The 24,880-nt window shown below is 38.3% G+C and overlaps 1 protein-coding gene across 2 annotated transcripts in view; it reads right to left on the reverse strand.

Moving 5' to 3' along the window:
* Positions 1-1,436: 1,436 nt before the first annotated feature.
* The window catches only part of LOC136876447 (zinc finger protein 782), a 47,667-nt gene continuing 24,223 nt past the window's right edge, over positions 1,437-24,880 (reverse strand). The window contains exons 2-5 of one of the 2 annotated variants that reach the window (XM_067150437.2): positions 18,513-18,627; positions 6,682-6,867; positions 6,390-6,550; positions 1,437-3,011 (exon numbers count right to left, since the gene is read on the reverse strand). In XM_067150437.2, coding sequence (XP_067006538.2) covers positions 2,270-3,011; positions 6,390-6,550; positions 6,682-6,867; positions 18,513-18,527 — 1,104 coding nt within the window. In that variant the 5' untranslated portion in view covers positions 18,528-18,627 and the 3' untranslated portion in view covers positions 1,437-2,269. The remainder of the gene's footprint in view (positions 3,012-6,389; positions 6,551-6,681; positions 6,868-18,512; positions 18,628-24,880) is intronic. The other variant, XM_067150431.2, reaches the window with a different exon arrangement.

Genomic DNA, 24,880 nt, shown 5'->3' on the forward strand with positions numbered 1-24,880 from the left:
AACAGCAGGAGTAAATAAAATTAGATCTGAAATGGTGAAATATAGTGAGAAGACAGGGATGAAATGGCTTGATAGAGTAATGATATTAGCATGGAATGTTAGTTATGTACATTCTGATTGGATGAAAGCAGTAATTGCACCTATCTATTAGTAAAGGAACAGGAAGGATTGCAGCAACTATCAAGGTATTTCATTTATCAGTATACCAGGCAAAGTGTTCACTGGTATTTCAGAATGAAGGGTGTAATCAGTGGTTGAGAGTAAGTTGGATCAAAACCAGTGTGGTTTCAGACCACAGAGGGGCTGTCAGGATCAGATTTTCAGTATGTGCCAGGAATTGAAAGGGCTCTGAGAGGAATTGTACATTTTGTAGTTCTAGAGAAGGCATATGATGAGAGTACTGAAGGAAGAAAAGACGTTTGCCATGCTATGGAATTAAGGTAGATTATTAAAAACAATCAAAGGCATTTATGTTAACAATTGGGCAGCAGTGAGAATTGATGGTAGAATGAGTTCTTGGTTCAAGGTACTTACATGGGTTAAACAAGACCATAATCTTTCCTCTTTACTGTTCATTGTTCATATGGATCATCTACTGAAAGGTATAAAGTAGTAGGCAGATATTTAATTAGGTGGAAATATGTTCACAACTTGGGTCTTAATGGCAGAGTGTACTGAAAGCTTGCAGTCTAATACCTTGGAACTTGAGAATATGTACAATTAGTATGATATGAAAATTAGCCTTTCCAAGACTAAAGTGATCTCAGTAGGTAAGCAGCCTAAGAAGAAGTGAACATCAGGTTGGGAATACAAAACTGGAACAGGTAATCCATTTCAAGTATTTAGGATGTGTATTCTTCCAGGATGGTAGTGAGATTGAATTAAGGTGCAGAAAAGCTGATGCAGCGAGTTCACTGTTGCGATCACCAGTATTCTGTAAGAAGGAAGTCAGTTCCCTGGGTGAAATTATCTTTACACCGGTCTGTTTTCAGACCAACTTTGCTTTACATAAGTTAAAGCTGGATGGACTCAGGATATCTTCTTCATAAGTTGGAAGTAACAGACATGGAAGTAGCAAGCAAGATCGCCAGTACAAACTCGTAGGAACTATGGCAGGAGGGTATCCAGAATGAGGAGACAAAGGCTATGTTAGGAATGAACTTGATGGATGAAGCTGTACACATAAACCAGCTTCGGTGGTGGGGTCATGTAAGGTGAATGGAAGAGGATAAGTTACCTAGGAGAATAACAGACTCTGTCATGGAAGGTAAGGAAGTAGAGGGAGACCAAGATGACGATGGTTAGACTCAGTATATAATGATTTAAAGATAAGTGGTATAGAACTAAACAAAGCCACAGGGCTATTTACAAACATATGATTGTGGCAGCATTTAGTAAAATCACAGATGCTTGAAAACTTAACAATGAAAGCCATAACAGTCTATAATGAAGATGTATGATGTACATAATTGTTACAAGTAATCTGATTACTATTACTCTGTTCTTACCAAACTCTGTAGGTATATAGCCATCCAATGCTGGGACAACTGTGACAATACGCAGTTAAAATACACTGGTCAGTTGAAAATTCCACCCATACAAACTATACTAACACAATATCTTACAGAACAAAGAGAAAGTTAACTTGAGCATACAGTGAAAAAATTAGTGTCTATATATTTAGCCATTAATGAAGAGCCTCCATGGCTCAAGCGGCAGTGCGCTGACCTCTCACCGCTGGGTTCCATGGTTCAAGTCCCGGTCACTCCATGTGCGATTTGTGCTGGACAAAGCAGACACGGGACAGGTTTCACTCCAGATACTCCGGTTTTCCCTGTCATATTTCATTACAGCAACACTCTCCAATATAATTTCATTTCATCTGTCATTCATTAATCATTGCCCCAGAGGAGTGCGACAGGCTTCGGCAGCTGGCACAATTCCTATCCTCGCCGCTAGATGGGGGCTTCATTCATTCCATTCCTGACCCGGTCGAATAACTGGAAACAGGCTGTGGATTTTATTATTTAGCCATTAACCTATAAGGGATTTGAATCCCTTTTTCATCCCTAAATAATTAATTAAATAAATACAGTACCTACTATAAAGGAAAAGTTGCTGAGTTTTTTATTTAACTCTTGGCTGATATGAGGTTTTTGTTTCATGAAATATTTAAGCCAGTACAGTACTTCAATTTTCTATAAGCTATCAGTACTTAGATCTATTTTTTAACACCCAAATTTCTTCAGGCAAGTATCTTCTTAGGAGTCTAAACACTAAAATCTTCAGTCTGTGCAGGATGCAGTTTCCTTTTCCGAACCCCTAATACCCAAGAGTTGTCAAGGTATGTCGCACGTCTTTTTCTCTTGGGTTTCTCAACTGTTTGGGATGTAACTTCATTCTTTTTACTTTCTTCAGAAATGAGGGATTCACCATCATGGTTTCCAGCATATTTTCTCTTTTCAGGAGGAACCGTATGAATATCCCTACTGTTATACTTCGTTCCCCAAATCCTATGTTTTGATTTACTTATTTTCCACCTTTCTTGAGCCAGATGATGTCTATGATCCTTTGATTTAATATGTTTTGCCATTGATCTTGCCAAATTAAAACTTTTACTGCACACGTTGCAAGAATATGGAGTAACTGCTTTGACTGTCTTTTTGCTTACAGTCATAGCTGAACTGTACATATGATCATTACTAACGGCACTGAGCACCATGTAACATGAACCTGAGTTAATGTGACTTTTCAATGCATCAGATGTATGTAAGTCTATTCCACATTGCCTGCAGGAATAGGAAAGAAAAGAGGTATGGCCTCTCTTGTGAGCAGCAAGCTCTTTAACATTACTGAAGACTTTATCACAGTAACAGCAGGTGATACTGTTACAAGAGTGTACTGACAACTCAGTTCTGGAGGAAAACTGCAGAGCACACTGACGGCATGAAACTATCCGCTCATCTTCTGGAACACCGGAGACTGAATTGATGACTGCAGGGTAGGAGGAGCTGAAACACACATTGTTAATGTGAAAGATTTGAAAACAAATATGGTATGTATACATTAGGAATTTATTGTACAACTTGTGAAAATTTAAATTTATAATTCCACCTCTACAAAACTGTACTTATAATATACCCACTGCCTTTGCTGGCAAGATGTAGTGTTTACACTGCACTATGTCTTCTGGTATGGGCTAGAACAAATTTGTTACTTTCATTGACCTGTCTCAGTCTCATCCTTGGCTTTGACAATATGAAAATGACCGAGGTAAGTGTGATGCTAGTAATACCATTCCTTATGCAGCCAGTCCCTGTTATGAATGGCATGAAAATGTCACTCATAGGGTCGGTTGGTGCATGCATTTCAGTGGGCTTGGCAGACTGATCTGTAATGGCAACTTCTGGCTCGGTGAGGAAAGCAACGGGAAACTACTTCACTCCTCACTTCCCTAGTATGCCTCTTCAGTGACGCCTAAGCTATCTATGACAGCTGTTGGCGGAACTGTGGAGGATCAAACCAGCCTTAGGGCTGAATACCCAACATACACATACGGTACACAATATACCCAAGTCAGAAGTAGATCGTAAAAATTAATTGGATACTATTTATTTTATAGCTAAAAGTAACGGGTTCAACAGGCAATTTGTGGACAAAATTATTAGCAAAATCAAGAAGAAATCATTTTCGACATTAACCAAGGATACTAAAAAGAAAGAAGACAGTTACACCGTTTTCACCTACAGTCATAGTAAAATCTACGAAACTACGAATGTTTTCAAGAAACTTAATATGAAAGTTTCTTTCAAGACAACCAATAACAACACTCATCTTTTCTATAATCAGCACACTATCAATAATGGCAATAGCAAATTTCAGAAATCAGAAGTTTACAAATTAAAGTGCCAGCAAGTTTCCGCCAGTTATATTGGTCAGACAGGCCGCAGTTTTAACATAAGGTATGAGGAACATGTTAAAGCATCAAAATACGGTAGATTCTAGGCATTCAGTTCATATGGTCGATACCTATCATACATTCACGGACATAAAACAAGACCTTCAAATTCTCCATTTTAAGTAAGAAAGGGAATCTATTGAATATTTTGGAAAACATTTTTATAAATATTTTAAAAAATGCAACCCAATTTATAATTTGAATGCAATATCGGAGCAAATCAATATATTTTTCAAGGAGATAATCATTAAATTCTTTACACGAAGGCGCATAAATAATGCTTTACCTTACACCCCTCCCCTTACATCAAACTCCCCTCCTAGTCAGTCCTCAACGGCATTCGAGGACGCCACTCAGTTAGTTTTAACTGACGACGCAGGACGGGCAAGGAGGTGAGTGACCAGATGGGTACTCAGTTTACATTTCAATTGGATTTTTTCTTTAGTTCACTCACATTTTTTCTTTTTTTGGCCCATATTGTCAACACACAATCAAGTTCAACTTGCATCATCAACATAATTCCACCTTCTTCATCTAATCAAGGAAGCTATTTTAATGTGGCATTATCATCACACTATTTTATGTAAATACATTTATAATTTTATTCGCATAGCCACTCATGTTGTTTTATAATTGTGCAATTCTACGCATATAACAACATTTTAATCTGTGTTTTAACTGGACTTCATGGCTCATATCATGTTCATACTGCACCACAAGATTTAACGACTTTTCATTAACTTATTTTAACGTGCTCTCACCTGATTTTCAATGTTTGTATGTGTCACTGAAGATGTCCCATAAGAGGACAAAACATGTATCATGAATATTAGTCTAATGTAGTCTTTTCAATAAAGACAATTACAGGATTGTAAAGATGGAATTATACGTTTAAATTTTCACAAGTTGACACTTTTTGACAATACGGGCTCTAAATGAAATTTATTATGTGCAAAGTTATTGTACAACCTACTGATAACATTTCTCAAGAGAAGTGGCAGAATATGCTGAGAAATAACACATCCAAAAGTACAAGTTACTATTATTATTGAAGCGACTTTATTGTGGCGAAGTTAGGGCTCCCAGCCCTTTCTTATACTTAACCGCTTCATGTACGTATGTAAATGAGTACTAATTTACAATATAAGTTTTACAATTTTACAATGTAAGGATTACAACAATTTACATTTTAATATATGGTAACAGTACAAAAACTGAAATAACCTAATTTAAACATATTAAATCTTTACAACCTAAAGTATAAACTACACTAACTAAAGTATCACTAACTAAAGTAACTAAAGTATAAAGTGGAACACGCTTCAATAAACAACCATATTCACTCTCATTCATGCATCCCCTTCACACTCAAGACAGGCTGGAAGTGCTTATAAGATGATGCTAGCTGAGGATTTTAAACTTTGTCTTAGATTTAGCTTCCCTGATATCATTGAGGTTTTCATTCCACCAGCTCATGGCGGTGATCGTGAACGACCTATTGTAGGTTGCAGTTCGATGTACAGGAATTTCTAGCGTACAGCCTGACCGGGTATTGAACAGGTGTAGTGAACTAAGGTAGCGAAATCTGGTGGATAGGTAAGAAGGAGTGTTTTCAGAAAGTACTTGATACACCAAAGTAGTTGCATGAAGTCTACGTCTGTCATTCAGTTGTAACCAGGATAACTGTCTATAGTATGGGGATATGTGGCATATGGACATATGTCAAATGCATACCTGATGCATGCATTTTGGGCATGTTGCAGTCTCATGCCTTGCTCATTAATGATATCAATAAAAACTGTATCGCAGTATTCGAGAATTGGAAACAAAAGTGACTGAATGAGCTTTATTTTCAGGGACCAAGGAAATATATTTTTAAACTGCTTCAGGGGATGCAGGCTATGATATATCTTTTGGCACACTTTCGTCACATGTTGCGACCAGTTTTATGTTTCGCTTATAGCCACACCAAGATTCATAACTGTTTCACAATATGGAATAATGGTGTTCTTCTATGTCAATTAAATATTAACACATAATCAGCCTTAGTTTCATGTCTAAGTCCGGTTCATTTAAATGCTGGGTATTCGGGTATAAGAGAAATGTAGACGTGATATTCAAGATTAGAAACTGGGTCGGATGGAGAATGATAAGAGTATCTCACTGACAATTTCTGCTCTTCCATTTATTTGAGTGAACAGAGCTATGAAGTTCAACAGTTTTAAAGGAACTGAATCCATTTTGTGAATGCCATAGTATCAAACTATATAGACAACTAGTGTTTCATAAGTAAATCAGATTATATTAGACTACTGTTGACACCAAAGAACACAGTAGTATAATATGCGCCACTGTCATTGTTTTGAACTCTCATTTAAAAAACTGTATTCATAAATTTCAGAACATAAGAAAATAAATACAGGAACATTACCTCTGTTCATTTCCACCATCCGACTTATCCTCCTCTACAAGAAGTAGACCTTCACTTGCCGAGGTGGCAAATTCATTCAGATTTACATCATGTGGCACTTCATTTGAAGACATTGCAAAGTCATTTACAAAAGTCTCTGGTTTATTCATAATTTCTTCATCCTACAAGAGATAAATAAATAAATAAATAAATAAATAAATAAATAAATAAATATACATATAGATATACAAGTTATAATAAAAAGGAAAATACTAGATTACATCAGATATTTCATTAACAGAAATGTACGTACCTCATCTTGAATATTAATAAGGGGAGGTTCTGTGCTCTGTGAAGTCTCTCCTGCAGTCACAGTAGACAAATACTTCTGTAGCTTATCATTTGACCTTGAAGATGCATTATAGAATTCATAAAACATTTCCAATTTGTACAAGCATTCTGAACATACATTTTCAGGTAGTCGGTCATCCTTGCACACCTATAAGGAGAAAAACAGTTAGAATTGAACATATTCTTGTAGTAACAGAAGACTCAATATGCTTTTTTTTTTTAAGTTGCTTTACATCATACCGACACAGATGGGTCTGATGGCAACGATTGGACAGGAAAGGTCAAAGAGTGAAAAAGAAGTGGCCGTGGCCTTAATTAAGGGTACAGCCCCAGCATTTTCCTGGTGTGAAAATGGGAAACCATGGAAAACTATCTTCAAGGCTGCCAACAGTGGGGTTTGAACCTCCTGAATACTGGATACTGGCCGCACTTAAGCGACTGCAGCTATTGAGCTCGGTCAATATGCTTTTCCTCTGCCGTGATACATACTATAAGGCCTCTCAAAACTCCTAAATTAGGTAACAATATCCCACAATCACATAATTATTCTCTAACATCCAAGGAAGCCCTGCATGAAATTTTCTTTTTCTTCTTTCATTTTCTTCTGTCATTCTTTCTCCCAGTGGAGATTATTGGTAGAAATTGATGAAAATGAAGAAATAAAGTTTTTAAAGTGATAATCAATGTGAAACAAATGCATAGTTTCATTTGATAAAAATATAAACACAACCATCAACAAATCATTTAATGTGCCATATATATACCGTAATATAAAAGCTATGAAAACACAGTACTGTATGGAAATTTATGGTTAAGGTGAGAGGGTTGACGCTGTGGCCTATACTAGGATCTGTCCCACCATTCGCCTTGATGCAGGAGGGTGGAAAACCATGGAAAACAATTCTCAGGAGAGTGGAGACCAGCCCCTCCCCGTCTCCTGAATGTAGAGGTGTAGAGCCATGCTATAGCCAAGGCCACTGCTCCTTTGCTTGGTTGGTCAGTCAGACTTCAAAGCTGTCAGACTACGAACAAACCATGGCCACTTGTAAGCCAATACCTACTCAGCAACTCATTAAGAACATATGAACTCATATACATGAATAAAGGAATATTCTAATGTATAATTTTTGTCCAAAATATTGAGTAAACTTGAATACCCAAGCATTCTATGTAATGTATCTCTCAGAGTTTCAATTCATAGCACTCAATCAGGTAACCTCTTTTCTGTTCCATACATAGTGCAAACTATAGTTATTGTAACACAATGGACCGTCTTTAGTACTCTGCTAATATATCTTAGTTTACACATTTTCAATTGTACCACCGAGGGTATTCAGAATATTGTATTTGATTGTGTACTTCTATTTCTTCTTATATATATTTTCTTTTCACTTCTTTTTATTCATTCACCTCATATTACAGTGTTATCAAACATTTTAGATTCATTATGCAGATTTCTTGAGAGCCAATCATATTAAATCAATCAATACTGATCTGTATTTAGGGCAGTCGCCCAGGTGGCAGATTCCCTACCTGTTGTTTTCCTAGCTTTTCCTAAATGATTTCAATGAAATTGGAAATCTATTGAACATCTCCTTTGGTAAGTTATTCCAATCGCTAACTCCCCTTCCTATAAAGGAATATCTGCCCCAGTTTGTCCTCTTGAATTCCAACTTTATCTTCATATTGTGATCTTTCCTACTTTTATAAACGCCACTCAAACTTATTCGTCTACTAATGTCATCCCACGCCATCTCTCAGCTGACAGCTCGGAACATACCACTTACAAGTGATAAAAATATTCGTTGGTACTAGGCTTTTTTATATCCTTGCTCACCAAGCTGCTCTCTTGTAAATACGTATATAAACTGTAAATTCTCAACTGTTCAATTGGATAATGTAAATTTACTGTATAGTTACCAACCACTGACAGTAATTTTTGGTTACAAACATTGATGCCGAGCACTATACTCTTTCCCCATAACTGTTATACTGTAAATAATTTTATAAACTTTATAATTTCCTATGAGTGCGTCAATTATTCTTCAAAGCACCACTGCTGAACTCTGCTATAATTACCCAGTAATTTTAAGCACTGGTGCCGACTTCTTATTCTGTAAACTTATATTATTTAACCATCACCATTGTACGAGTGTTTCTCGACTTAATTTCCCATTGTAATGTGTATTGATATGTGCAAGTTAAATACTAATCAGGTACCTGATTTTCACCTTGAGGAGGTAATTTGACTGATGATGCCCTCAATGAAGGCCGAAACATGTTTCAAGTGGAATTAACAATAAATTCCTAAATGTAAATTTTATATGTATTGAATAGGTGACAAAATAAACCTTTTAGCATCCTACATACCACTTAGACGAGCAGCTCTCCTTCTCTCAATTCTTCCCAGCCCAAACTTTGCAACATTTTTGTAATGCTACTCTTTTGTCAGAAATCACCCAGAACACATCGAGCTGTTTTTCTCTGGATTTTTTCCAGTTATTGAATCAGGTAATCCTGGTGAGGGTCCCGTACACTGGAACCATACTCTAGTTGGGGTCTTACAGGAGACTGATATGCCCTCTCCTTTACATCCTTACTACAACCCCTAAACACCCTCATAACAATGTGCAGAGATCTGTACCCTTAATTTACAATTCCATTTATGTGATTACCCCAATCAAGATCTTTCCTTATATTAACACCTAGATACTTACAATGATCCCCAAAAGGAACTTTCACCCCATCACTGCAGTAATTAAAACTGAGAGAACTTTTCCTATTTGTGAAACTCACAACCTTACTTTTAACCCCGTTTATCAACATACCATTGCCTGCTGTCCATCTCACAACATTTTCGAGGTCACGTTGCAGTTGCTCACAATCTTGTAACTTATTTATTACTCTATAGAGAATAACATCATCCGCAAAAAGCCTTACCTCTGATTCCACTCCTTTACTCATATCATTTATACATATAAGAAAACATAAATGTCCGATAATACTGCTTTGAGGAATTCCCCTCTTAATTATTACAGGGTCAGATAAAGCTTCACCTACTCTAATTCTCTGAGATCGATTTGCTAGAAATATGCAACCCATTCAGCCACTCTTTTGTCTAGTCCAATTGCACTCATTTTTGCCAGTAGTCTCCCATGATCCACCCTATCAAATGCTTTAGACAGGTCAATCGCAGTACAGTCCATTTGACCTCCCGAATCCAAGATATCTGCTATATCTTGCTGGAATCCTACAAGTTGAGCTTCAGTGGAATAACCTTTCCTAAAACCAAACTGCCTTCTATCGAACCAGTTATTAATTTCACAAACATTTCTAATATAATCAGAAAGAATGCCTTCCCAAAGCTTACATACAATGGATGTCAAACTTACTGGCCTGTAATTTTCAGCTTTATGTCTATCACCCTTTCCTTTATACACAGGGGCTACTATAGCAACTCTCCATTCATCTGGTATAGCTCCTCCAACCAAACAATAATCAAATAAGTACTTCAGATATGGTACTATATCCCAACTCATTGTCTTTAGTATATCCCCAGAAATCTTATCAATTCCAGCCGCTTTTCTAGTTTGCAACTTTTGTACCTTATTGTAGATGTCATTGTTATCATATGCAAATTTTAATACTTCTTTAGCCTTAGTCTCCTCCTCTATCTGGACATTATCCTTATAACCAAGAATCTTTACATACTGCTGACTGAATACTTCTGCCTTTTGAAGATCCTCGCATACACACCCTCCTTGTTCATTAATTATTCCTGGAATGTCTTTTTTGGAACCTGTTTCTGCCTTAAAATACCTATACACACCCTTCCATTTTTCACTAAAAGTTGTATGACTGCCAATTATGCTTGCCATCATGTTATCCTTAGCTGCCTTCTTTGCTAGATTCAATTTTCTAGGAAGTTCCTTCAATTTCTTCTTACTTCCACAGCCATTTCTAACTCTATTTCTTTCCAGCCTGCACCTCCTCCTTAGTCTCTTTATTTCTCTATTATAATAAGGTGGGTCTTTACCATTCCTTACCACCCTTAAAGGTACAAACCTGTTTTCGCATTCCTCAACAATTTCTTTAAACCCATCCCAGAGTCTGTTTACATTTTTATTTACCGTTTTCCACCGATCATAGTTACTTTTTAGAAATTGCCTCATGCCTGCTTTATCAGCCATATGGTACTGCCTAATAGTCCTACTTTTAAGACCTTCCTTTCTATCACATTTATTTTTAACTATGACAAAAACAGCTTCATGATCACTAATACCATCTATTACTTCAGTTTCTCTATAGAGCTCATCTGGTTTTATGAGCACCACATCCAGGATATTTTTCCCTCTGGTTCATTCCATCACTTTCTGAATCAGCTGTCCTTCCCATATTAACTTATTTGCCATTTATTGGTCATGCTTCCTGTCGTTCGCATTTCCTTCCCAATTGACATCTGGTAATTTCAGATCTCCCGCTACAATCACATTTCTTTCCTTGTCATTTCCTACATAGCTGATTATCTTATCAAATAATTCTGAATCCGTGTCAGTGCTACCCTTTCCCGGTCTGTACACTCCAAATATATCAAGTTGCCTATTATCTTTAGAAATGAGTCTTACACCTAGAATTTAATGCGTCTCATCTTTAACTTTTTCGTAGCTTACAAATTCTTCTTTCACCAGAATGAATACTCCCCCTTCCACCATTCCTATCCTATCTCTATGATACACACTCCAGTTCCGTGAGAAAATTTCTGCATCCATTATATCATTTCTCAGCCATGATTCAACTCTTATTACAATATCTGGTAAATATATATCTATTAAATTACTCAATTCTATTCCTTTCTTTACAATACTTCTACAGTTTAACACTAACAATTTTATGTCATCCCTACTTGATTTCCAGTTCCCTGTTCCCTTATCACCGCTTCCTAGGCCACCCCGTTTCCATGAATGTACCTCCCTATTACTCTTCCAAACAAATTTCCTAACTTATAAGTACCACTGCGGTTTAAGTGAAGGCCATCTTAGCGCAGATTCCTATGTCCTTCCCCACCCGTTAGGATCTAGAAATTTCAGTCCCAGTTTCCCACATACCCACTCCACAGTCTCATTTAAATCCCCAATCACCCTCCAGTCAGTATCCCTCCTACACAGTATTCCATTAATAACAATCTCCGCTTTCTTAAACCACCCATGCTGCATATACCAGATTCCACACATCTCCAACTATGTTGGTACTTATATCAGCTGCCTTACGTTGTTGGTACCAACGTGAAACACTACCACCTTCTCCTTCCCCTCCTCCCTCTCTTCTACTTTCCTCAACATCTGCCTCAACCTAATTCCTGGATAACATTCTATCCTGGTTCCCTTTCCTCCACACACTTTCCCCATGTGTCTAACGATGGAATCCCCCATGACCAGAGCCTCAACCCTACCCACCTCATTTGATCCCCTCCCCTCCTGGTCAGCCCTATCTTTCCTGATAGCTGCAGAAGCTGTATTCAGTAAAGCTGGTACCATATATACTCTGTCTCTCTCTCTCTGTCTCTCTCTCTCTCTCTCTCTCTCTCTCTCTCTCTCTCTCTCTCTCTCTCTCTCTCTCTCTCTCTCTCTCTCTCTCTCTCTCTCTCTCTGCGTAACGAACGGTCAAGATATGTGAAGACAAGTATAGCTGTATTTGATTGTTGATGTAGTCCAGCTTCAATATATTTTACTCTTACAGTAATTAAGAGTCAACGTTGTAAAGCATTTCTGTACATGAAAAATAAACAAACTGCCCACTGACGTTCAAATAAACAAGTGCAATTACTCCTATATAGAAGTTTAGTATTGATTCATACAAATCAGTGGCGTATACTGAGGGCTACCAAGGCTATCAGTGAAGCCCAAACCTCAAATGCGAGCGATGGAAATCTAAAGCACATTATATTGTAAGCATCTGACACATTGTTCCATTTTCAAACCTTGAAAGCAATGAGAAAACACGCCGCACGTATTTCTGAGAACAAGGCTTCGGAGACTGATATTGCAGCCCAGACTCTCGCCCCTTCCCATCGACTCGCCTCACGCGGCTTGCTGCTGTCTGCCTACAGGCTCGGGGACCGGCGGAGGATAGCTGTGCTAGGCTTCGGTCCGTCAGATCGCCACTGCTATCACCATGCGTTACTCATCGTATATACTTCCTCACCTCATCCTTCTGTCTTAAATATATAGATAACAGAGTGCTGGTATTTCAGTCCCGTTTACTTCTACATCCTTGTAGGAAGACACTGCAGGGCTGCTGTTATAGGAGTAATATAGTTTTCTTTTTATTGGTATATCTGCTAAAATGAAACGCAATCTTTCAGGTTTAATGTTCTCTTTTCTTTGTTGGAATCGAACCCGTGATCATGGGTCGGACACCACCACTCCACTGATCTCCCGAGGAAGATAATTAACCATTGAATAATGGGTACGACCGCTGTAAAATTCAACAATGTTATTTAACGATTATGATGATGATGTTAATAATAATAATAATAATAATAATAATAATAATAATAATAATAATAATAATAATAATAATAATAATAATGGTGCATGGCATCTACATAGGCTTGGTGGTGACCTAATAAGGATAAAATGAATGGCAAAGACGTCATAAACACCCAGTTTCCAGGCCAGGGGAATTAACAGTATGAGGGGGTTGATTCTGAAAATTGAACCAGGGCCGTCGGACCAAGCGTAAGCATTCTATCCACTTAGCCTCAACTCGATTGATCAGCTGTTGAGTATTGGCGGTGGCAGAGGCCAGGGCAGTAGCTTGTGAAGCAGCCTTGACAACACAGCGGGTAGCTCCGTTGGCTGTTGGCTGCAGCTCAAAATGCTTAAGGTTTTATGTTCCCTAAACCAACTATCGAAAAGGGGTAGCCTGAGTCTAGTGATACCAACATACGCCACTGATACAAATACTACTTTCTGCTACCATAATTAATAATGTAGGTGAAGTGGCAGTAGCATATTTTTGTTTTGAGGAAAGAATGGGATTATCAGCCTTTCTTCTAATCCTGCCAGGAATAAGGGCAGTTCCAACATTTCGAAAAATAGAGGTATTGACCAAAAAAGTAAAGGGACCATGAAGGATTCACTAGGTCTCAAAAATCTAACACATTCTGTTGTGGTCTAAAACAATATGCAACAACCAAAGGAGGTCAGGTAGTAAAGACGAAGGAAAGAAGTCTGGCACAATCAAGCAGAAACAACACCAGACTCATTTGGGCCATGCAGTCATAGTAAAAATATAATCAAGAGGGAAAATTAGAAACATTGCAAATTTTATGAAACAAAATTACTAAACCAGTTGTAAATTTTCCTATATATTTGTAAATTTTTAATATCAACTACTGAAAACTATAGACAAGCATCATTAACTCCCATGTCTTGTATTTAGAGAAGCAAGTGCAGTTAAGTTTAAAATCAGAGAAAATAAAATAGAACCGGCAAATCAATCTCGATAATTCAAGCATTGTTGTGGTGTCTATAAGGTGCAATGAATTTAATATTTTTACATAACATCTGCTGCAAGGTGTCCATGATTGGAACCCTGGTGACACCTTGTCTCTATTGGATAAAATCTTTCTTCATGACACTGTTAATCTGTTTCACCTTGTCGTCACCACCACATATTTCAGTTTTCATGGTAAAATATATGAACAAATGGATGGTGTTGACATAGAATCACCATTGGCACTAGTCATCGCTAATTTCCATAAATACAATTTTGAAGAGCATTGTCTTCAATCCTGTATGCTCGAGCCTTTCATTTGGTTGAGATAATTATGTTGAAGACATTTTTTTTTGCTAGTTGCTTTACGTCGCACCGACACAGATAGGTCTTATGGCGACGATGGAACAGGAACGGGCTAGGAGTGGGAAGGAAGCGGCCATGGCCTTAATTAATGTACAGCCCCAGCATTTGCCTGATGTGAAAATGGGAAACCACGGAAAACCATCTTCAGGGCTGCCGACAGTGGGGTTCGAACCTACTATCTCCCGAATACTGGATACTGGCCACACTTAAGCGACTGCAGCTATCGAGCTCGGAATGTTGAAGACACATTTATTATCTGGTCCCATGGTGAACACGAATTATCCATCTTTTTGGATCTCTTGAACAGCATACATCCAAACAGTAATTTTCCATGGAGACTGAATGTGAGGATGTATCCCATTCTTCGATGTTTTGGTTTCCAGGAAATCAGACAGAACTTTAGGTTGTTCGGTTTATCGTAAACCCATCCATACTAATAGATATCTTCATGGGTCCTCTCATTACCATCCTTGCTAACAGTGCGCTGTATTTGACACCCCTATCAGCCGAGCAAGGGAGGTTTGTGAGGAGGATAAATTAAATGGTGAACTTGAGTTCCTCACCAGAATATTCCTGAACAATGGCTACTCAAGGAAACAGATTGACTGAGTGCTACATCCTAAGCCAAAAGACAGATTGTCACGTGATTCTTGTCCTTTGAGTCTGGCCTTCTTGCCATTCATACAATTTGTCACAGATAGGATTGGCAAAATTCTCAGAAGACAATACCAAGACCATTTTTAAGCCTAATATAATCAATTGCTTGCGATCTGTTGAAGATCCTATTGCTTTAAACTGTGCTGGAATATACATGATTCCTTGCTCCTGTTTATGTTGCCCAAGTATATAAGAGGGTAACAAGGGTTAAGGAACCTCGCAGGCACTTACGACTCTGACAGCCAGAGAAGTCTGCTGTGGCAAAACGTGCCATACATAATGACCATCAAATCATTTTTGATGCAACTCTGTCATTTATAAAGAGAAACATTTTAAACCTAGAATCATTTGTGAGGCAATAGAAATTGCTAAACACCCGAATAATTTTAACAAAGGTGACAGCTATATAATGAGTAGATCATGGCTACCCTCCACAATTAACATGTCAACATCTTTCTCCCTGATTCTGGAGGCCCTGGAATTAACTACATTTCTAACAGGGTCTCTCTCTATCTTGAGTCTGGTTATTATGGAGTAAAAATGAAATGGTGTATGGCTTTTAGTGTCGGGAGTGTCCGAGGACATGTTTGGCTCCCCAGGTGCAGGTCTTTTGATTTGACTCCCGTAGGCGACCTGTGCGTCATGATGAGGATGAAATGATGATGAAGACGACACATACACCCAGCCCCCGTGCCAGCGAAATTAACCAATAATGACCATCAAATGATGGTTAAAATTCTCGACCCTGCCGGGAATCGAATCCGGGACTCCTGTGACCAGAGGCCAGCACGCTAACCATTTAGCCATGAAGCCGGACTATTATGGAGTGACAGCTGCCAATAAAATCTTTGTTATTGCTCTGTAGACAATCCTGGTCACAAATTCGAAACTCATCAGCATATTATAAGCATTCTTCTTCTTCTTCTTCTTCTTCTGCTACCGCTTTTCCCACACCTGTGGGGTCGCGAGTGCAAACTGCATCGTACATGTGGATTTGGCTCTGTTTTGCGGCCGGATGCCTTTCCTGACGCCAACTCTATATGGAGGGATGTAATCACTATTGAGTGTTTCAGTGGTGGTTGGTAGTGTGGTATGTTGTCTGAATATGATGAGGAGAGTGTTGGGACGGACACATACACCCAGTCCTCAAGCCAGAAGAATTAATCAGAAGTGATTAAAATCCCCGACCCGGCCGGGAATCGAACCTGGGAGCCTGTGAACCAACAGCTAGTACGCTGGCCATTCAGCCAACGAGTTGGACAGCATATTATAAGCATTACTCGACCTAATATCTCCAAAATTAAGTATTATAATGTCATTTAGTGGTCATGAAAGTGTATTTCATAAGAATACCAGAAATATTTAATTCATACATAACTGAGCCCATGAGAATGACAGTGGAGTAAGAGTCATCATTAAAACAGACATTAATAACGCCTCATAAGTTCCTTGTTCCTTTTTTATACAATGCTAAATTCATATAATCCGATAATTATTTTTGTACTAATTCCAGATTTTACTCTTCCTGTAAATAAATCAGAATTCTTTCCTGCGAAGAATATTAACTGAATTTTGAAACTTCTTCAGTCCTGATTCTATTTTTACCAAATTTACGTTTCACATTCAGGTACAAATAAACATGTATTTTACCAAATTAGAGATTAGATGCATTACTTCACAAGTTTTTTTTTTTTTTTTTTCAGTTTTCTCTTATACAGTTCTAGCAAGATACCAGTACTTTGGTACGGTTTTAAATAGAAAGTTATCTTTCAAAGTTCTAAGTTTTGGAGAGTCCACTGTCAGCTAGCCCATAAAACACACCCTCAGTTCGTACGTCAAACGGTTTAGACATTTTAAAAAAAATCTAACACTCATTTGAACCCCATACAATTGGAATGTTTTAAAACCCTATGTTATTTAACATCTAGAGCATAGATGCAACCAACCTGTGAAATTTTGACTTTGTACATTGGAGAGTAATAGAGGAATGAATGTTTTGTTTTGTTTTAGGGGAAGAAAATTTAAAAAAATATTTATTATTTAACATTTATGACACAGATGACCAATCTTCATATAAAATTTTAAGTTTGTGAGTGAAACGTTTTTCGAAAGATAAATATTGTGATTTTCAGAGTCAAACCCCACCTAAACTCCTTTGGAGAGAAACTTTTGAAGCCAGGCTGAGCGGCTCAGATGGTTAAGGTGCTAGCCTTCTTAGCTGAAGTTGAGAGGTTTGAACCTGGTTCAGTCCGATGGTATTGGAAGGTGCTCAAATAAGTCAGCCTCATGTTGATATATTTACCGGCACATGAAAGAATTCCCCCAGAACAAAATTCCAGCACTTCGGCACTCCGAAAACCATAAACATATTTAGTGGGATGTAAAATTAATATTATTATTATTAATATTCTTGTTGTCATTTAAAATATTTTGACACCTACGACATAAGAAAATAAATGACCTTGTAAACTTACAAATTTATACGTCAAACGGTTTTGGGGGGATGAATAATGTTGTTTCCGGAGGTAACCTCTTTTAACCCCTTAGGGGTGGAATATTTTAAAAAATTTCCTATTTCACACCTAGGATTTCTGTTCAGTCTGACAAAGATATATAATTTAAAAGAAAAAGTAATCTCCATGCAGGACTGTATGTTTGTCCAACCCTTGCCCCGCTTCTTTACGGGGTCAGGTATGAAGTGAGACGAATCTTTGTAGCGAGTTTTTATGATCAGATACCCTTCCTGATGTCAACCTCATTATAGGAGTTAATGAGATGAAATGAATGATGTGATATATGATAGTAATTATAATGCTATTTGCTTTACGTCCCACTAACTACTTTTTCGGTTTTCGGAGACGCCAAGGTGCCGAAATTTAGTCCCGCAGGAGTTCTTTTACGTGCCAGTAAATCTACCGACACGAGGCTGACGTATTTGAGCACCTTCAAATACCACCGGACTGAGCCAGGATCGAACCTGCCAAGTTGGGGTCAGAAGGCCAGCGTCCCAACCGTCTGAGCCACTCAGCCTGGCTTATATATGATAGTAGGAAGGGAGATGGTGAAACCCGGTGCCAGCACATAGACTACTCCCGTTGAATAGCACCAAGGTGTCTGCTCAAGACTTTGCGTCTTCCATCCAACGGACGAATCACCATCAACAGCGCCATATGCCCTCACTCCATATGAGCGCTGCGGAGAGGTCTGGAATTGAATCCTGGCTTTTGGCACGTAATCTAGTGATTATAAATTATATACCACCACCTCTCCTACCTTGTCGGCCAACATTTTTCTGATCAGTGGAACTCGAACCAGCAAACCACGGTGTTAGACCATATAGACTTCAAACCTTAGCGATCATGGCCACCAGGCGGGCAATCTCGATGCACTACCATAAATGAAAAATGAAAAGACAGATAAGAATCAGGGATGTTGTGAATTATACCAATACCAACCATGTATCAAGGAAAAAATGTTGAGAAAAAAGTTTCCACTGATATCCTCTACTCATGAAACATAATTTAATGAGGGAAGTAAAGTAACTGCAATATTCTACTACATGTGATCGTGACTACAAGTGCCAGGCTGAGTGGCTCAGACGATTGAGGTGCTGGCCTTCTGACTCAAACTTGGCAGGTTCGATCCTGGCTCAGTCCAGCGGTATATGAAGGCGCTCAAATACGCCAGCCTCGTGTTGGTAGATTTATTAGTAGGTAAAAGAACTACTGCGGGACTATATTCCGGCGCCTCAGCGACTCCGAAAACCGTAAAAGTAGTTAGTAGGACGTAAAGTTAGTAATATTAATTGTGATTACAAGCTATAAAATTATGATAGAATTCCTGACGCAGTTTTCGAAGTGTTCGGAGCGGTAGAAACAACCCTTTCCATCCTTACGTTCATGTTTACGTCCAGGATTGTCTTCAAAATGATAGAGAAGAGGCATTACCGTATTCATTTTTTTTCCTAATCCGGCAGGATGGAAATAACAACTAATGCGCTAGTTTCATACATGTTCTAGCTCAAATATATATATATGCAAAGTGAAAATCAAGGCGAAGTCCTTGATGTATTCACCGAACATCCCATAATGTCGCCTTTCACTTCCTTCAGGTTCCCTTTCCCCTACCCTTGATTAGCCTCTTCCTACTTTCAATCTCTGCAAAAATGCAGGTTCTTCAACTACTAATTTTCAAAATAGTTTTTAGTTCTAATTTCCCCTCTTCCGTGCTTCATTTTGATCTTTTGATGTATTATGAAATGCGGTACGTTTATTCAGAATGCCCATCAATTTACCAGTTCAGAACACATGATGCAAGGACACCCCATAATTTTATAAAATATTTATCTCATATATCACCATTACTCACAAAACTTAACGCAGTCCAAGTAGGCCTACTCGATCTAAAATGTGTACCGGTATTTGAAATCAAATTCGTTTGTGACGTTGCAAACTAACTCGACAGTTTACACCTCAGTCTAATTGCGGAGTGTGATCTGAATTAGATTTCATTAAACTACGTTTAAAGAGCGTACTCGCTCAATCACATGTCTACAAGGTTACTTACCATGTGTTGTTGGGCAACTTATGGCGTTGATAAGGTTGGGAAACGATGTATGAGGGCGATTAAAACATGAATATACACTCTACTATTAAGATTATTTACAGCTAAAATTTGCTGATTTGTAACTGTTTTTGTAAATAAACTATGACAGCCCATTTGACTGAAGAATATCTATCAGCAGAAAACTACTTCAACTGAAACCCGAATTTTAGTTATATTGCAGATGTAAAATCAATGTACAATAATTAGAAGTAAAATATGTTAATGTACCGGTAGTGTGTGTTTACTGCAGTCTAAAGTACGGTACGAATATTTTACTAGGAATTAGCATCCATCACTGCACTTTTTTAATTTCGTGTGGCTATTTCTAGCCGAGTGCAGCCCTTGTAAGGCAGACCCTCCGATGAGGGTGGGCGGCATCTGCCATGTGTAGGTAACTGCGTGTTATTGTGGTGGAGGATAGTGTTATGTGTGGTGTGTGAGTTGCAGGGATGTTGGGGACAGCACAAACACCCAGCCCCCAGGCCATTGGAATTAACCAATGAAGGTTAAAATCCCCGACCCAGCCGGGAATCGAACCCGGAACCCTCCGAACATCACTGCACTCATTGTCTGCTTTTACTTCGATCAACCAGTTCCCTCCGTAGGGACTACGTCGTGTTCATTGGCTTTGCGGTTTGTTTGTAAAGTGCTTCAGGGTTCGTCCATACAGGCACTATGACAACGAAACTGAATAAACAAGTGCCGCTATTATGAACATAAAAATAGTTTTATTGTAGCCCAAAGGCCATGTAAGTAAGTACATTAATTTTAACATTTCCAAGCCACATAGGTCTCATTCTTCTGAACAGAATTTAATCAACGATTTCCCTCTATTAGGACATGTTAAGACGTGTGTGCACATCCATCGCGCTTGCTCTGCAATTCAAAACACAACAATAACGACCGTGCCGAGTTCGCAGTTGCTATCGACGTGAAATGGAATAAAGGAACGAGACCCACTTTACAGTATCTTTAAATGCTTGTTTTCAGGTCGGTTTTGATTTACGGGAGAACAGCCGTTGTGTTCCACATATAGAACAATAGGCCTAACACGCATTACGATAAGTGGCGGCGACGATCGCATTACTCTTCATAAAAAAAGAACTATTAAACGTCTACAAAGATACTCAAGGGCCTTCATCCCACTCGTACTGCTTTTATGAAGATATTAAAGAGCTTGCCGCGACCTGGTCGGAGAGACATGAAAAACTTGTACAGCATTGTTAGGCCTATACCTCAACATTCCAAGAAGGTTGGTAAGCGACAGCCGACAGTTCATATGATGCCAAATCATTAAATTGGATGACAAATCAGTAAGTACAAAGGGTCATGTATCTGAAAGGACGCGAAACAGAATAAAGCCATTGTCTACATAGTGCAGGAAGAAAAATAACTTACTAATGTATAATTAAATTTGACCCCCCCCCCAACAAACCATAAAAAACCCTTGCTACCAAGGATTAAGTTAAGTTACATTAAATAAATAATCGCATTTAACAGGTGACCAAGAACTAATCTTGACACTACCCCACTCCCACGGATGGCATCACTCATCCATCCTACTTGCACACTCAACCGCACAAAAATTAGCCGTCCCAGAAGATTACTTCCATTCCAAACCATCTTGTTTGAAATTGGATGAACATATTGTGCAGGATTCCAACTCTCATCTCTTCGGTCACCGGCTATCCACAGTTTAAGAATATCCTCGCTTTTCCAGAATGCACCAATTGAATATTTCTATGCCAGCAAGTTTTGTGCAGTTGACTGCACAGTTTAGGAGCCCACTTCTTATCGTTTTAGAATTATGATAGGGAAAGGTTGTACTGAGAGACTCGTGAAGATGATAGACAGAGACTCATTCTACGCCAGGGACTGTCACTGAATAGTGAATACAACCTAACAATCAATTCAGAAGAGGAGGTGAAAATTATAGGCCAGTCAGTTTGACTTGCAGTGCTTGTAAACTTTGGGAAAGCATTCTCCCTGATTATATTAGACATATTTGCGAAATTAACCCTAGAACACTAACCCTTCGTAAATTTTACGACGGTAGGTAGCAGAACGGTATAGTTTATTACCTTCCGCGCATGCGTGCGTGCCGCTATTTTGTGTAGCTGATTTTTTCGAGCAGTTATTGACTGTGGCATGTGCGATTGTTGATATCTTTGCTCATTCTTGTAATAATTGGGTGGGTTTCGTCATATTGACGAACGGTTAGTGATAGTGTGAACTTATAAGTATAATGTTTCTTCATGCCTTTTTTACATTTATATTTTTATTTATTTTCTCGGTACTTTTTGTTTCTTTGCGATGTAAATAACCCACATTCATAATGTTAAGGGTTTATTTGAATATGTTGTGTTATAAAATTCATTTCTCATAAAACGTGTTCATTTAATATTTTTATGTGTCAAGTTTTATATATTTAATAAATAATCACATAAAATTATTTAATATCTACGTATTTTGATTCATGTTACGTTTACGACACTATAGGAAATCTAAATAACCAAAATCTTCCCAAATATAAGCTGTTACGTAGAAAATATAACAATTATAAATTGGAGTAATCAAATTTACGAAGGGTTAGTAATAATGTGTGGCGAAATAGGGTTAGTGTTCTAGGGTTTAACTGGTTTGATAAAGGCAGTTTGGGTTTAGGAAAGGTTATTCCACTGAAGCTCAACTTGTAGGATTCCAGCAAGATATAGTAGATATCCTGGATTAAGTACGTCAAATAGACTGTATCGCGATTGACCTACCTAAGGCATTTGATAGGGTAGATCATGGGAGACTACTGGGAAAAAATGAGTGCAACTGGACTAGACAAAAGAGTGACTGAATGGGCGGCTATGTTTCTAGAAAAAAAGAACTCGGAGAATTAGAGGAGGCGAAGCTTTATCTGTCCCTGTAATAATTAAGAGGGGAATTCCTCAAGGCAGTATTAGTGGACATTTATGTTTTCTTATATAGGTACTGTATATATATCAATGATATGTGTAAAGAAGTGGAATCATAGATGAGGCTTTTTGCAGATGATGTTATCCTGTACAGAGTAATAAATAAGTTACCGTTCAAGATTGTGAGCAATTGCAAAATGACCTCGATAATGTTGTGAGATAGACAGTAGGCAATGGTATGATGATAAAGAGGGTTAAATGTCAGGTTGTGAGTTTCACAAATAGGAAAAGTCCTCTCAGTTTTAATCACTGCGTTGATGGGCTGAAAGTTCGTCATGGAAATAATTGTAAGTAGGCCCTACAGAGGTGTTAATATTAGGAAAGACCTTCACTGAGGTAATCACACAAATATGACTGTAAATAAACGGTCAGATCTCTACACATGGTTATGAGGATATTTAGGGGTTGTAGTAAGGATGTAAAGAAGAGAGCATGTAAGTCTCTGGTAAGACCCCCAACTCGAGTATGGTTCCAGTGTATGGGACCCTCACCAGGATTACTTGATTCAAGAACTGGGAAATATCCAAAGAAAAGCAGCTCGATTTGCTCTGGGTGATTTCCGACAAAAGAGTAGCGTTACACAAATGTTGCAAAGTTTGGGCTAGGAAGACTTGGGAGAAAGTAGACGAGCTGCTTGACTAAGTGGTATGTTCCAAGCTGTAGATGGAAAGATGGCATGGAATGACATCAGTAGACGAATAAGTTTGAGTGGTGTCTTGAAAAGTAGGAAAGATCACAATATGAAGATAAAGTTGGAATTCAAGAGGACAAATTGGGGCAAATATTCGTTTATAGGAAGCGGAGTTAGGGATTGGAATAACTTACCAAGGAAGATGTTCAATAAATTTCCAATTTCTTTGCAATCATTTAAGAAAAGGCTAGGAAAACAACAGAAAGGGAATCTGCCACCTGGGCGACTGCCCTAAATGCAGATCAGTACGATTGATAGATGAAAGAGAATAAATCAAAGAGAAATAGTGTGACGTCCCAACAGCGAAGAATAATTCTTCCAAGAAACCTTGTCTGGAATCATTATTTAAGTGATCCTTGAAAACATTTAATAACAGAGACTATAACTTTAAAGAGTTGACGACACATTTTCTGTAAATGACTAGAGGTAATTTTGAAATCGCCCCTCATACTACTACTACTACTACTACTACTACTACTACTACTACTACTAATAATAATAATAATAATAATAATAATAACCCGATGATTTATCAGTTTGACCGGGCGAGTTGGTCGTGCGGTTAGGGCCACGCAGCTGTGAGCTTGCATCCGAGAGATAGTGGGTTCGAACCCGACTGTCGGCAGTCCTAAAGATGGTTTTCCGTGGTTTCCCATTTTCACACCAGGCAAATACTGGGGATGTACCTTAATTAAGGCCACGCCCGTTTCCTACCCACTCCTAGCCCTTTCCTATCCCATCGTCGCCATAAGACCTATCTGTGTCGGTGTGACGTAAAGCACATTGTAAAAAAAATATCAGTTTGGCCATTTATATTTGTCCGCCATATATTAAAAATTCGATTTAGTTTCTTCTTTGAAGATGTACTTCGTACTTTCAAAGAATCTCTGGCGTCGATTCTCAACCTACAGTGTCTACTGTGAATGAGTTTACCCCTACAACAAAAACCAACAGAGGAAGGAGAGATTAAAACTCAGTACAGTCAAGCCCAGAGCCACTCCTTGGCGTCACAACAATTAAGTATATTTTGAAACTTTCCACTGTGATTAAGAAAGACCGTGTTAGTGAATATCCAGATACCGGTAGGCCTATAAGATTTGTGCTACTCAAATACACACAAAATGTCCTTCGTTCCGACTGACCGATTTGTATAGCGCCACAACAAATACTGGAGACTTTGCCTGTGCTATGAAGAAGGGTACCAGGGATGTATTTTCTTCCTAAGGTCATAGACACTGAGGTATGATTCACCACCCTGCCGCGCGCATTCGTCCGTCTGGCAGTCTCTTTGGTGTCTGTTACTGTACTTTCTTGGTGTGTAGGCAAATACTAAACGATTTTTAATTGTATGATCACGCCGTATTTATTTTTAATTGTAATAA

Source organism: Anabrus simplex, chromosome 1, assembly GCF_040414725.1.
Source record: "Anabrus simplex isolate iqAnaSimp1 chromosome 1, ASM4041472v1, whole genome shotgun sequence".
In the NCBI taxonomy this organism is placed as follows: Eukaryota; Metazoa; Arthropoda; class Insecta; order Orthoptera; family Tettigoniidae; genus Anabrus; species Anabrus simplex.